We start from the raw sequence: 15,500 nt of genomic DNA, 5'->3' as shown, positions 1-15,500 counted from the left end.
CTCTCCGCTCTCTTTAAACACTTTCTCTGCCTCTCTCAATAAATCTGACAAACTGAATGAATGCAATACAGGGTATACATCCTATAAGCCTCTCTAAGTCTTCCCAAGAACGCTGCCGGTGTCTCTTCCTTTCCCTGGATCATATTCCTAACCTGAGCTGAATTGGTAGGGGGTCTAGCGGCCCCTTGGAGACCCGCTAAGAGCAACTGGTGATAGAGACGTAGGCGCTCCCTACCTTCTGGGGTCGCTGAGTCCCAGTTCGGGTGGGTGAGGGGAAAGGCTGCATCAATGATCCTCGCAGGCGACCGGCAATTGGGGAGGGAGCCGGGGCCTCATCCTCCCGCTCTCTCTGTAGAAGCTGTTCGGGGGCTGCTGCAGGAGTCGCCGGTCCCTCTGACTCTTCACTGTGAGAAACACTAATGACCATAGAAGCACAAATAAAATGAATCTCTGACACATGGTCAGTATCTCCAGAAAACCAAAAGTCATTTTGCCTGCAGTTGATTTATTTATGTGCACTGAAGTTTCAGGCATATATTACTGTTCAAGAGAGACAGTTAAACTTCACTATAATGATCACAGATCATAAAGAATCACTCACTACCAGAGATCCCTGGGTTGGAATTGGCGATCATGGTTTCTGTATGGCTGCCTCTAGGGAGAAGATGAGTCTGTTTTCAGTAGTAAATAGGATAATTATTGGGGAGAGACATTCTTAAAAATCACAGCCATAGGGGACGCCCAAGCAGTGTGTACGGGGCCTGTCCCTTGTGCATGAACCGGCTTTTTGGAACCTAGTGCCTATGGTGAGAATTTGCACAGCCTTGGTGCAGGGAAAAGGAGCTTGGACCTACCTCAACTGAATGTAGCAGGCTCTGCTAACTGTCCATGGGAGATCTTCCCTTGGAGGAGGTGGGAATGAGGGGTGGTTTGGGGGAGGGGAAACTGGGGATCAGAGGAGGAAGGACAGGGGAATGAATCTGTGGTTGATATGGAAAATGAATACATAATCTCTTAATAAATATAAGGAACAGAAATCATGGCTATAGAAGAAGGCAATGTATGGTTATAAAGAAGCCAAAGATTAGTTTGTGGTGTGATGTGTGATTTTTATATTGGGATGTTAAATATTCTATCTCTAGTTTGATAGTCATAAATCCTATCTTCCTTCCTAGAAGAGCATAGATGTAACCATGACTGGCCAATAGTAGCTAATTTCCCTGGAACTCAATTGGTTCATGGAATGGTGTATGGTCAGAGTAGAAGAACTCATAAGCTTTCCTTGGAATTGACAGACTGATGCTGAATGGGACGTTCCATTTTTGTTTGCATTGTTAAAATGAGAGTGTATGACATGGGTATGAGGGCAGGCCATGCACTGGGGACAGAGGTTCCCAAGGAATGAAGATGGAAGCAGAGACGTGAGAGGAAGACTCACACTGATGAAGCCTCATTGTACAGTCAAGGATGACTTTTGACTTCTGATATTCCTGTGTCCACTTTCCCATTGCTAGGGTTCCTCCACTTTATGTGGTGTGAGAGATTTAAAGCAGGGCTTCATGCATTCTAGTCAGCATACCACCAACTGAACTATATCCCAGACCCTAATATATTTTTTCAAATTTTAATAGAGATATTTATTTGTCTTTGTTTATGTGCTCATATACACATGTAATGATTCATAGGTGAAAATCAGAGGACAACCTTTCTCTCCTATCTTGTGGATTCTGGGAATAGAACTCAGGGAATCAGGCTCTGCAGCCAGCATCTCCCTAGGTAAACATACATATAGAGAGAAAGGGGGTGAATTTAATGTAGTCTTCAAAGTCACTAGGTCATAGAGGTAGACCTTGAACTCCTGTCCTCCTGTCCTGACCTGCTGGGGTTACAGGTATATAATACTATACCTAGCCTCTATTTGGTTTAAAGTGAAGACATGGGATGCAGATCCATCTCAGTTGTAGAGTGCTGGCTTAATATGTACAAGGAAATAATTTTAGTTTTCAATACTACAGAAAGAAGGGAGGGTGCCAAATCAAGCTGCTTTTTCTATTATTGTCATGTCTACTGCTTTTTTGCCATATAATAAAGAAATATATTTTCTGTCGTGTGATAATTTGATTTAATTGTGAAAGTAAAGCTTGCTTTGAGTCAGAGGGCGGAGCTAGCCAGTAGCTGACTAAAATTGACCATAGAAGTTTGGAGCTCCGTGGACCAATAGCAGACAGGAAGTAATAAGGTGAGGCTAAGAGAGGATTTTAGCACTTTTGGAACAAGGAAGAGAAGCGGTAGGAAGTTACTGTAGGCTGTTCCCTTGCTTCTTGGATCTTTCTTATAACAACATTTGACTTCTGATTTTTTTTTCGATAATTAGAAAAACCCTTCAGTTTTCTTTGTTAAACAAACACAAGCAACCATAAAAACTTCAGTATAAACCAAGCCATACAACATGTAGAGGAGTTCAGGACCAAGAGGGGGCACAGTGGAGCCAATAATCAATAGGATGAACTGAGATGAGGAGTGGAGGGGACTCTGCAGCCTCTGTGGACTTCTTTCCTTCCTAAAGTCTGTTAGCTGAACAACACCTGCTGCGGTTAATATGGGAAGTCTCCATGCTCAAACACAGTAAAAGTTATTTGGTAAATAATGCACAGATTTTTATTTTCTCAAGATTTAGTTATTTATTTTTGATTTTGTAAAAAAAAAAAACCCATTTTTATACAATATATTCTGGCCATGGTTATCCTACCCAGCTCCTCCCTAATCCTCCCTACCTCCCCACCTCCCTACCACTCAACTCCATAACATTTTTTCTCTATACAAAATGTAAACAAATGACAAAAAGGGATTTAAAAACAAATCCAAGAGTTACACACCTGCAATCTACTGGAAAAGAAATATTAATAGGTTGCATATGAAAGAAGATTACAAATGCTCCTAATTTAAGAGTTTTGCAATTTCCAGACACTGTTATCCTCATAACAACTACCATCTATAAATCAATTTTGGTACAAAGTGCAACAAAGGTCTCAGATACAAATTCTACTTTTAAATTTAGAGATTAGGCCTCGATGTTATACCAACATGGACTCCACAGGTCTAGGGGAAGGATACTTCCTCAGACAGGATAAGGATTTTGATCTCAGGATCCTATTGCCTGACCCAGGTTTACTCTGCCACCTTCTCCAGCTGGAATAGGTCCTTATATAAGAAGTACCTTGCCTCATGAATATGCAAATCGTGTGCGTCTACAGTGGTAAATACAGAGATATCCACACCAAAAACAAACATATGATCAGTGTCCTCTCCACAGTCACTGAGCACACAGGTCCTCACCATGGGATGGAGCTGGATTATCCTCTTCCTCCTGTCAGTAACTACAGGTAAGTGGCTTTCCAGTTGAAACCTGAAGAGGAAACTGGGAATAAAGTGACAATGACTTCCACTCTGTCTTTTTCTCCAAGGTTTCCACTCCCAGGTCCAGCTGCAGCAGTCTGGGGCTGAGCTGGTGAGGCCCGGTTCCTCAGTGAAGTTGTCCTGCAAGACTTCTGGCTTCACCTTTACCAGCTACCATATGAACTGGGTGAAGCAGAGGACTGGACAGGACCTGGAGTGGATTGGAAACATATATCCTGGAAATGGTAATACATACTACATTCAGACATTCCAGGGCAAGGCCAAACTGACTGTAGATAAATCCTCCAGCACAGCCTACATGGAGCTCAGCAGCCTGACATCTGAGGACTCTGCGGTCTATTACTGTGCAACACACAGTGTTACAACCCACATCCTGAATGTGTCAGAGTCCCTGGAGGAGCAGGAAGCTGCCCTGGGACTGAGATGACAGAGAAGATTAGACTGGAGACTTGTTCAAATATCATCATTCTGAAGTCCTTTTGTCACTTCACAGACTTTTTTTTAATTAAGAAAAAATTTTCATTCATTTTTCACACCAAAGTTTCCGCTCTTCCTTCCTCCCAACTCCCCAAGCCTCCCCTTCCCAATCCACCATCCACTCTCCCACATAAGAAGACAAGGCTTCCATGGGAAGGCACATTCCATAGAGGCAAGTCGAAGCTCCTCACATTGCCTCAAGTCTGCACAAGGTGTTCCATCATAGGTAGTGGGCTTCACAAAGCCTGGTCAAGCACCAGGGATGGATTCTGATCCTACTGCCAGGGGCTCCCCAAGCAGATCAAGCTACACAACTGTCTAACCATGCAGAGGGCCTAGTCCAGTCCCATGCAGGCTCACAACTCTTGATCCAACTTTCATGAGTTCCCACTAGTTTGGTTTGGTCATCTCTGCAGGTTTCCACATTATGTTCTTGATGAACTTGCTCATAGAGTCCTTCTACTCTCTTTAGCTGGAGTCCTGGAGCTCTGCCTGGTGTATGGCAGTGGATCTCTGCATCTGCTTCCATCAGTCACTGGAGAAAAGATCCATAATGATAATTTGAGTATTCACAGTTCACTAAGGTAAGCCAGTTCAGTTCTGGCACACTCTCCACTATTTCTAGTAGACCAAGCTGGGGTCATCCTTGGGAATTCCTGGCAAATTCCCTAGCAATGTGTTTCTCTCTATCCCCATGGTTTCTCCCTCCATCATGGTATCTCTTGCATTGTTTTCTCACTCCATCCCTGTTCCAGCTCAACCATCCCATCCCCTACCCCCTATACTCTATTGCCTAACCCTCATCCCTAGTTTATTCATGAAGATCTCATCTATTTCCCCTTCCCAGGGTGATCCATGCTTCCCTCTTTGAGTCTTCCTTATTAGCTAGCTTCTCTAGAATTGTGAGTTGTTGTTTAGTTATCATTTGCTTTACATCTAGTATCCACTTCTGAGTGGGTACACACCATGTTTATCCTTCTGATATTTTCTATTTCCATCCTCTTCCCTGCAAAATTCATGATGTCATTTTTCTCTACTGAGTAGTACTCCATTGTGTATACATACCACAATTTCTTAATCCATTCTTCAGTTGAATGGAATCTAGTTTTTTTTCCAGGTTCTGGCTATTACAAATAGTACTGCTATGACTATAGTTGAGCATGTGTCCTTGTGGTGTGACTGAGCATTCCTTGGGTATATGCCCAAGAGTGGTATAGATGGATCTTGAGGAAGATTGATTCCCAGTTTTCTGAGAAACTGCCACACTGATTTCCAAAGTGGCTGTGCAAGTTTGCACTCCCATTAACAGTAGATGAGCGTACCCATTACTCTACATCCTCTCCAACATAAGCTCTCTTCAGTGTTTTTGATCTTAACCATTCGGACAGGTGTAAGATGGTATCTCAGAATCATTTTGATTTGTATCTGGCTGATGACATAGCATGGTGAGCAATTCCTTATAAGTCTTTCGATCATTTGAAATTCTTCCTTGGAGAATTCTCTGTTTAGCTCTATAGTTCTTTTTTAAATTGGATTGTTCATGATTTGATGTATAGTTTTTTTAGTTCGTTATATATCCTGGAGATGATCCCTCTGTGAGTTGTGGGGTTGGTGAACATCTTTTCCTATTATGTAGGCTGTTGTTTTGTCTTATTGACTGTGTCCTTTGCCTTACAGAAGTCTTTCAATTTCAGGAGGTCCCATTTATTAATTTTTGTTCCCAGTGTCTATGCTACTGGTGTTATATTTAGAAAGTGGTCTCCTGTGCCAATTTATTCAAGACTACTTCCTACTTTCTCTTCTTTCAGGTTCAGTGTAATCGGTTTTATATTGAGGTCATTGATCCACTTGGACTTGAGTTTTGTGCATGGTGATATATATATATAGAGAGAGAGAGGTTTTGTGCTGTTCTTTCCAGGTCTGTGAAGAATTGTGTTGGGATTTTGATGGAGATTGCATTGAATCTGTAGATTTCTTTTGGTAAGATTGCCATTTTTACCATTACCCATCCATGAACATGGGAGATCTTTTCCAAATCTTCAATTTCTTTCTTCAGAGACTTAAAGTTCTTGTCATACAGGTCTTCCACTTGCTTAGTCAGAGTTACCCCAAGGTATTTTATATTAGGTGTGACTATTGTAAAGGGTGATGTTTGTCTGATTTCTTTCTTAGTCCAATTATAATTTGTATATAGGAGGGCTACTGATTTTTTTGAGTTATTCTTGTATCCTGCCACATTACTGAATGTGATTATCAGGTGTAGGAGTATCCTGGTAGAATTTTTGAGGTCACTTATGTATACAATCATATCATCCGCAAATAGTGAAAGTTTGACTTCTTCCTTTCCAATTTGTATCCCCTTGATCTCCTTTTGTTGTCTTCTTACTCTAGCTATAACTTCAAGTACTATATTGAATAAATATGGAGAGAGTAGACAACCTTGTCTTGTTCCTGATTTTATTGGAATGGCTTTGAATTTTTCTCCATTTAATTTAATGTTGGCTGTTGACTTGCTGTAAATTGCCTTTATTAGGTTTAGTTGTGTTCCTTGTATTTCTGATCTCTCCTAGACCTTTATCATGATGGTGTGTTGGATTTTGTGAAAGGTATTTTCAGCATCTAATGAAATGATCATGTAGTTTTCTTTCTTTCAGTTTGTTTATATGCTGGATTACATTGACAGATTGTCATATGTTGAACTATTCTTGCATATCTGGGATGAAGCCTTACTTGATCATGATGGATAATTTTTTGATGTGTTCTTGGATTCTGTTTGGCAATATTTTATTGAGTAGTTTTGCATCAATGTTTATGAGGGAGATGGATCTGTAATTCCCTTTGTTGCATCTTTGTGTGGTTTAGGAATCTGAATAACTGAGGCCTCATAAAAGGAGTTTGATAATGTTCCTTCTGCTTCTATTGTGTGGAATAATGTGAAGAGTGTTGGTATTAACTCTTCTTTGAAAATCTGGTAGAATTCTGTATTTAAACCATCTGGTCTTGGGCTTTTTTTTTTTTTTTCTTTCTTTCTTTTTCTTTTTTTTTTTTTGGTTGGGAGAATTTTAATGACTGTTTCTATTTCCTTAGGGGTTATTTGTCTATTTAAATTGTTTATCTGGTCTTGATTTAACTTAGGTATGTGGTACTTATCCAGACAATTATCCATTTCTTTTAGATTTTTCAATTTTGTAGAGTAATGGTGTGACCTGATGATTCTCCGGATTTCCTCATTGCCTGTTGTTATGACTCACTTCTGAATTTGTTGATTTGTATTCTCTCTCTCTCTCTCTCTCTCTCTCTCTCTCTCTCTCTCTCTCTCTCTCTCTGCCTTTTGGTTAGTTTGGATAAGGGCTTGTCTATCTTGTTGATTTTCTCAAAGAACCAACTCTTTGTTTCATTGGTGCTATGTATTATTCTCTTTGTTTCCATTTTATTGATTTCAGCTCTCAATTTGATTACTTCCTGACATCTCTTCATCTAAAGTGACTGCTTCTTTTTGTTCTAGAGCTTTTATTTGTGCGGTTAAATCACTTATGTAAGATATCTCCAACTTCTTTATGTGGGCATTTAGTGCTATGAATCTTCCTCTTCGCACTGCTTTCATAGAGTCCCATAAGTTTTGGTGTGTAGTACTTTAATTTTTATTGAATTCTGGGAAGTCTTTAATTTCTTTCTTTATTTCTTCCTTTACCCTTTGGTTCTTCAGTTGAATATTATGCAGCTTCCATGAGATTGTAGCCTTTCTGTAATTTTTGTTGTTGTTGAAATCTAACTTTAAGCCATGGTGGTCCAATATAATACAGGAAGTTATTCTAATTTTTTGTATCTGTTGAGATTTGCTTTGTTACTGAGTATGGGGTCAATTTTAGAGAAGGTTCTATGGGATTCTGAGAAAAGGATATATTCGTTTCTGTTAAGGTGGAATGTTTTGTAGATATCTATTAAGTCCATTTGAGTCATAACATCTGTTAGGCCCCTTATTTCTCTGTTTAGTTTCAGTCTGGCAGATCTGTACAGTGGTGAGAGTGGGGTGTTGAAGTCTCCCAATATTAATGTATGGGGTTTGATGTGTGTCTTAGGAAGTCACTGGTATTGCAGGTTTGTAGCTAGAGTTTTCCTGCTTTGCCCACAGTCAGGACAAATCTTTGTCACCCGCCAGTCCCACAGCCGCTCAGACCCAACCAAGGAAACACAGAGACTTATATTGCTTACAAACTGTATGGCCGTGGCAGGCTTCTTGCTAACTGTTCTTTTATCTTAAATTAACCATTTCCATAAATCTATACCTTGCCACGTGGCTGGTGGCTTACTGGCGTCTTCACATGCTGCTGGTCATGGCGGCAGCTGCAGTGTCTCTTTGCCTCAGCCTTCTGCTTCCCAGAATTCTCCTCTCTCCTTGTCCCACCTACTTCCTGCCTGGCCACTGGCCAACCAGTGTTTTATTTATTGACCAGTCAGAGCAATTTGACATATAGACCGTCCCACAGCACAGGGGGAAGAACATTGGGGCAGGACATGGGTCTTATAGTTTGGTGGTTCCAATGGGGAGTTTTGGTGGGGGACCCTGTCCCCAGGTGTTTTCCCTGCTGGTCAGCACATCCCGGACCAATGAGAACAGGCAGATTCTTTTTCTCAGGAAGCCACTGTGGTCACAGAGGGATGGGTATTGTGGTAGGGCATGGGTGCTGTAGATATGAGGGTCTGATGGGGGTATTTTGGTGAGGAGGTTGCCTGCAGTTTTCCCCCAGGCAAGCAAATGGGGCAGAGATGGGTGGAGGTTCCTGAGGACTGCCTGTGTCCCACAGTCTAGGTCCTTGAGGCAGGACTCTCTGGTTTGGAGAAGAGTCACTCTGCTCTTGGTCCAATCCACGTCACAGTCTTATATAGTCTATGTAAACTTTTCAAAAGGACTGCTTGAAATAAAGTGGGGCTGATTCACAATGCCCTAGAGTACACCATACTTTGACCAGATCTTTCTTAGTGACCAGCACTATTGACATAATTCAAATAAAACAAAAAAACAAGCTGTGGCAACACATTATCATATATATATATATATATATATATCTCAGATATGTATAATTATATGATACATGATATTTCAGACATGTTAGAGACTGGGAATGTTGCTGGAGTAGTTGTGAATAAACTATAATATTATTTTGGCCAGTAAAATACAAATTAATCAACAATACCAGCACAAACAAAATCCCCTTTCAAAATTCAATTTGATTTACCTGACACATCAAATATTTTGTTGTAAGTTGTCCCCATAGATTTGTAAGTGGTCACTTTGCCTTTCATAATAAATGTCATTTTACATATTTATTTATATTTAAGTCTAATTCTGAATTGCTTTTGGTATTAGCAATCAAATTCCTTATTATTTTATTGTTAGAGATGTAGCTGGATGTCATTGTGTAGAGTCCTCAAGGTGTAGAAATTGCTACTTTGGCAACAAGCTGGACTGCTACTTAGTTAACATTGAGGCCAAAGCAGTGTGATTCCAGCTGGAAATATAAGAGCCTTCTTCATGTCATCAAGAGCACTTGGTGATCATTCCTCTGTTTCTAAAAATTGTATCATCTTTGTGTGTATGTGTCTTTGTGTCCCACAGCAGTCATAAGACTTCTCTAGAAGGAATCAAGATCTGACAGGGAGAAAGTCAGGTAATTCCTAAAATCTATGTCAATTGCCTGGGAATGCTACAGAAACAGAAATGACTTAATTCAAAGGCCTTCTTAAGTCACCATGAAGACACTTTATCTCACAGAAGGACAATTTCATCAGTTGGAAAACTGGAGTCTGACAATCTTTTACAATGGAGAGGCAATTTCAAGTCTTTTCATGCTGAGTTTTACCCCCATCAGTATGGAGTGTCATGTCCTAGGGAGAATGCAGGACTGGAGACATGGAACAACATCAGAGCATAGACTTAGGGTGGAGGCTCTATATTTCTCTCCACATTTTGGAACTCACAGACTTGATTCATTTATTACTTTGAAAATGTTGAAAAATAGTGACCTGATATACAGGAGTGCTACACTCAACACAGCCCACACCAGACTGATGATAAATATAAAATTGTTTAAATTTTAGAATTTTTTCATAGGAAAATACTACTCTAGAGAATTTACATATCATGGTTTTTCAATACTGGGTATCACAATTCATTTTATATGAAAGTACACTAAGCTACGCACTTGAAACAAATATCTTCAATTATATGAGGATTCAACATTCAAAAATTGTTAGTCTTGATATTATGAAAATTTTATCATAATGACCTCTGTGGAGTAAATAAGGCACAGAGTTGTGTGTGGTAAAAAGCACAATGAAATAAGACATTGAATTATATAACAAATATGTAATAAATAATAGGTAATTATTTAATCTTTTCCCAATAACTCAGGTTTTTCTCTTTTGTTTGCTCTAGGCAATCTGCTGTGTAGTGCTTTCATGTCAAAACTCATTATACAGCGGCAGGAAATGCAAACAAAGCCTGTCCCTGCCCAGCTCCGGTATACTCCAGTTTGCCCATTCAATGTTTAGCACTGAACACACACCACTTACCAAGGTGTTGTGTATGAGAATAGATTTTCTTGTGGGTTTTAGATAAATAATTTTTGAGAATTTTCTTAACCCAAGTACTGTACACATTCAAGATACCCACTCAAATTCCTCCTATGTCCAATACTCCCTCCCTCCCAAACTCATGAGTTCTTCAACTTAATAAATATTTTTACCTCTGTGTGTGTGTGTGTGTTTGTGTGTGTGTGTGTATGTGTGTGTGTGTGTGTGTGTGTGTGTGTGTGTGATATATACTGAGCCAGGTTATTGTTATGTATATGCACATGTGTTTAGAGCAGTGAACTTGGAATTGAATATCCCATAAGGGAGCTTGTCCTTGAAGAAAAAAGATTCTCCCTCCCTCAGCAGTCATTGATTACCTGTAGTTCCTCATTGAGGAGTGGGGAACTGACAGGTTTCCTCCTGTACTCGGGAGGTCTAATTTAGGCATCAATATTGTTGAAATTTCTGGGGTGCAACCTCCCAGTCTTGCACAGAAGATATCATCTCACAGTGGCATCCTGTCCTCTAGACCTTACAATCTTTCTGTCTTCTCCTCAGGTCTTTCCCTGAGCCTTCAGTATAGAATTTACATTGAAGAGGTATCAAGTGTAGTTGGCCATCCCAGGATCACTTGTTTTCTGCATGTTTACCTGATATGGATCTCTGTAATAGTCTTCATCTACAATTAAAAACAAGAGCCTCATTAATGAAAGAGTAAGAGCTTTCATCTGAGGGCATAAAGATATGTTTTTAAAACACAGTCAGAAAACATATTTGTGTCTTGAAGGAAGGACACCATTGTAAGTCACAGTGTTTGTAGCTGGGTTGGTGTTTACCTTTCTGCTTGGATATTGTGCAGGCAGAGTACATTGTGTTGGAGTAACAAAAATCTGTTTGTACTTTAGGACTACTCCATGAGCATGTGCCCATTCTTAACACTGCTCAGGTGTCTGAGAAGCTGATACCAGATAGCCCTGGGAATGTGGAGAAAACCCAAACTACTCTTCTGCTAAAGAAGGCATAGGGACAAAAAATTCTGAAAAGGCTGGGCAGTCTGGCATCAATGGAAAGCAAGAACATTGAGGAGTAGGAGACCTATGGGGTAAGTAAGAGCAATGTCTAAATAGCACTTCGGACAAAAAATGACCATGGTGAACACTGCCTAAGACATGGAAAAGAGCAATGATTACAAGATGGCATGAGGAGAGAGGTCACAGGAAGGGAGTAGCCTGTAGGAGAGGAAGGAGGTGGATTCCCTGGTGGTCCAGGGCAGGCAAATCTCTCAAGGTCCAGGTGGACCTTTGCTATGGAAAACAGTAGACATGACTGGTAGTGAGAGAAACGCAAGTTCTTGAATATCTGGAGAGCAGAAGGATATGGCATGGGAGGAAATAGGGTTACTAGGTGTTTCAGGGGGGGTCACAGAAATACTGGCAGTACCTTTGTGATGGGGAAGAGCAGGTCTATATCGTAGATGGGGAAGATCAGCCCTGATGGAGCTAAATGGTAAACACAGGTCTTTGAAGTGTGCTTTTATCATTATTAAAAAATAATCTCAGATTGTACTTATATTTATATAATAGTTATTTTATTTTTTTGTGGATCAGTCTTTGAGCTTTATGTGTGATATACTATACCATTGAGCTATGGCCTCAACCAATGTTGGTTAATTCCAGTTAATGAATGCATTTTTTTTTTAATTTACTGAACCTTATACAACAGTTCTTTCTTTTTTTGAGACGGGGTTTCTATGTGTAGCTTTGGACGCTGCCTGGATCTCAGTCTGTAGACCAGGCTGGCCTTGAACTCACAGAGATCTGCCTGCCTCTGCCTCCCATGTGCTGAGATTAAAGGTGTGGGCCAACACTATCTGACTAATATAAAATATAATATTTTCTAAATGTTTATATATTAGTTTTTCTGATCTTTATTTCCTATTAATTTAATAATTTATGAAAACACAGCAGTAATTTTTATAACTACACAGTACAATAAAGTAAGGCTGAAAACTTATATATCTATGTAAAACCATAAATTCATACTAATAACTGTCTTTTTTATGTGCCTTCTTTCTTTCATTTTCTCTGTTGACACACAGTTTCATATAGACCAAGTATAACTCAAAACTATGATTCTCCTGCTCCAGCCTCTTGCCTAGCATGAAATGATGGGAATGAACACGGGGCTTCAGGCATGACAAATATACTCTACCAACTAAACTACATGACTGGGAAAACAATTGATACTTTGATGTTATAAATGCCACTTAGATTCTTACTTCACCTCAGACAACTGAAGCATTATTCATCTTCTCTAAGGCTCCTGCCCCTAAGTTCATGATATAGCAGGAAGACATGCAAATAATTTTCTCCTCTGCTCATGAAAACCAGCCCTGACCCTACAGCCCTGACAGAGGAACCCAACTCGGGGTAGACAAGTCCTCTCATTCAGTGTTAATCACTGAACACAGAACTTCCAGCATGGAGTTGAGACTGAGCTGGGTTTTCCTTCTTGCTCTTTTAAAAGGTAATTTACAGATAAGGAGAGATACTGGGTGTGTGAGTGGACATGAGTGTGAGGGTCAGTGGATATTTGTGAGAGCTTACTAACAGGATGCTCTGTCTTTTCAGGTGTCCAGTGTGAGGTGCAGCTGGTGGAATCTGGGGGAGGCTTAGTGCAGCCTGGGGGTTCCCTGAAACTCTCCTGTGCAGCCTCTGGATTCACATTCAGTGACTATTGGATGAACTGGGTCTGCCAGGCTCCAGGAAAGGGGCTGGAGTGGGTTGCGGAAATTAGAAACAAAGCTAGTAATTATGCAACACATTATGCGGAGTCTGTGAAAGGCAGATTCACCATCTCAAGAGATGATTCCAAAAGCAGCCTCTACCTGCAAATGAACAGCTTAAGAGTCGAAGACATCGCCATTTATTACTGTACTGCAGACACAGTGAGGGATCTTCAGTGAGAACCCAGACACAAACCTCCCTGCAGCAGTGCTCAGAACCAGCAGGGGGCGCAAAGCGCACACGGAGAGGAGGAGCAGTTCAGATCAGGAGCAGGAACAGTTGATTGCTGTTTATGTGGTCACTGCTGTCGTTTTATCTACTCACTTCTCAGAATGTTCTCTACATTTATGGTTTGTGAAATCAGTTCTGCGTTTCTGAAGTTTTAAATATGTACATCACACAGTCTAACATGAACTATGTGTGGAAAATCACCTCTGATTGCAGAAATGACTGTGCTCAGGTCACCAGGATGAACTTCTTAGAAGGTCTGCAGCCTTTGTGAATTTTCTCCATCAGGACTTTCAGGGCAAAAGCTCAGTGTTGTTCTGATTAGGACAGCGTTTCATACTGGGGGAGCCATGAGGGAGGTGAGGCCACACACACCAAAAGTTCTCAAGTCTTTCTGATTTCCCTGATAACTGTGCACATCAGGCACAGATCTGACCTGTTTGTATTTATAGTTCATTCTGTTACTAAATCTGTAAATTTCATCATCATATCTTTCATTGCATTTTGTTCATAACTTCTGGCCTTTGTTCTAAACATAGAAGGAAGCTACTGATTGTAAACTCAGCTGGTGCCTAAGGTGTAACTCTGTGGGAGGAGGGGTGACTGGGGAAGGTTTTTGGTGAGTGAAAAATAAATAAAATAAATAAAATAAACAAAGAAACGTGACTGCTTCCAGGTATGGTGGAGGAGAAAGTTTATTATATACATGTGGAGAGCATAGCCAGAGGCAGGGCATCTGGAGAGTCCAGAATGAAGATTACACTGACCAGTGTCAGGAGAGAGGATGGAAAGGAGGATGGAGAGAGGGGAACAGGGTACAGCAGCCAGGGAACCCAAAGGAGAGAAGAGAAGGAGCAGGTAACTGAAACAGTTGGATTACATAGGAAAGGGCACCTGGGGAAGGGAAGCCCATCTCCTTGGCTGGAGACATTTAGGGTAGAGTAGGATATGCCTGCAAGGATGACCCTGTAACAGCTAGGGACTGAGGGATGTAGGGAGAACCTGGCAGCTGGTGTCTGCTTTGATATGTTAAATAGAAACATCTGCCATTTTTCCCAGGTTGATATCTAACACCCCAGCCTTTTTTTTCTTATAAATAAACGATAGTAATGACATGTAATCTTATCTATGACTAACTATTTCATGCTGTCACAGGAATGTCACTGGTGAGTGGGGCCCAAGGAAGCTGGAGTGCTGGTCCAGTCTGGGAAGAGCAGACTGTTTCACTTGCTGACCAGGCTCTACATCATCTTCTGGGTCAGGGGCATTGCAGACAGCATTTGGAGCAGTTTGTAAGGCTGGACCACCTGGTGCTGGCTACCTTGAAGCTTTCTGGGATGCAGATTTTGAGGGAACACCTAAAGCTGGCTAGTTGCTAGAGCAGTCAGCAATTAATTTGAAATCTGGTGTGGCCAATTGCCAAGGGACCAGCTCTCAGCAGGTTATGTACTGAAGAATTGTGGGGTCAGCACAACTGCACACACACAGGAGATTTTCCTGAGGGCCAAATCTTAGTTCTTCATTTTATTTTTGTCTTTCTGCCATTCCTACACTGTTCTCTCTGTTCTGTTCTTTACCCCCCTCTTTTGCTCTACTTCTTACTAATTGATCTCCTTCTACAAGTTCCATGAAGTTTTCCTTCTACATCTTTCATCCTTGATGTTTCTCTCCTATTAGTATTATTTATTCTTATCTGGGACATCTGCCACCTGCACTGCACTGATGTTCCGTAGGGCTCAGCTGCCAATGTCTGATTGTTGCCACTTGCACTGGCTCTGGTGTCCCCTGTTGTTGGTTTCTCCTGTATCTTCTGAAGCTGCTCAGACTGCCAAGCTCACAGTGACTTCTAAGTTCTGGATATGAACCCCAGGTCCTGTCCATGCTTGAGGGAATACTCTATTATAACTTTCTATTTTACCTAAGTCTTATTTTACCCTAATATAGCTAAGACTACAAAATATTTTTATGCTTGAAACTTATTCTATCCTTATATATCTAAGCCTACACAATATCCTTATG

At 40.8% G+C, this 15,500-nt stretch overlaps 2 gene segments (V, D, J or C); both read left to right on the top strand.

Annotated features, from left to right (window-relative positions):
* The first annotated feature begins 3,321 nt into the window (after nt 1-3,321).
* LOC114686618 lies at nt 3,322-3,844 on the top strand. The segment is given in 2 exon segments: nt 3,322-3,383; nt 3,465-3,844. Coding segments are annotated over 2 exon segments (426 nt in total).
* Nucleotides 3,845-12,885: 9,041 nt separating this feature from the next.
* LOC114686616 lies at nt 12,886-13,471 on the top strand. The segment is given in 2 exon segments: nt 12,886-12,993; nt 13,098-13,471. Coding segments are annotated over 2 exon segments (381 nt in total).
* Nucleotides 13,472-15,500: the final 2,029 nt, after the last annotated feature.

The sequence above is a fragment of the Peromyscus leucopus genome, unplaced genomic scaffold, assembly GCF_004664715.2.
Source record: "Peromyscus leucopus breed LL Stock unplaced genomic scaffold, UCI_PerLeu_2.1 scaffold_1166, whole genome shotgun sequence".
NCBI lineage: Eukaryota > Metazoa > Chordata > Mammalia > Rodentia > Cricetidae > Peromyscus > Peromyscus leucopus.
The sequence above is the reverse complement of the archived record's forward strand: the minus strand, read 5'-3'. Positions and strand labels throughout refer to the sequence as shown.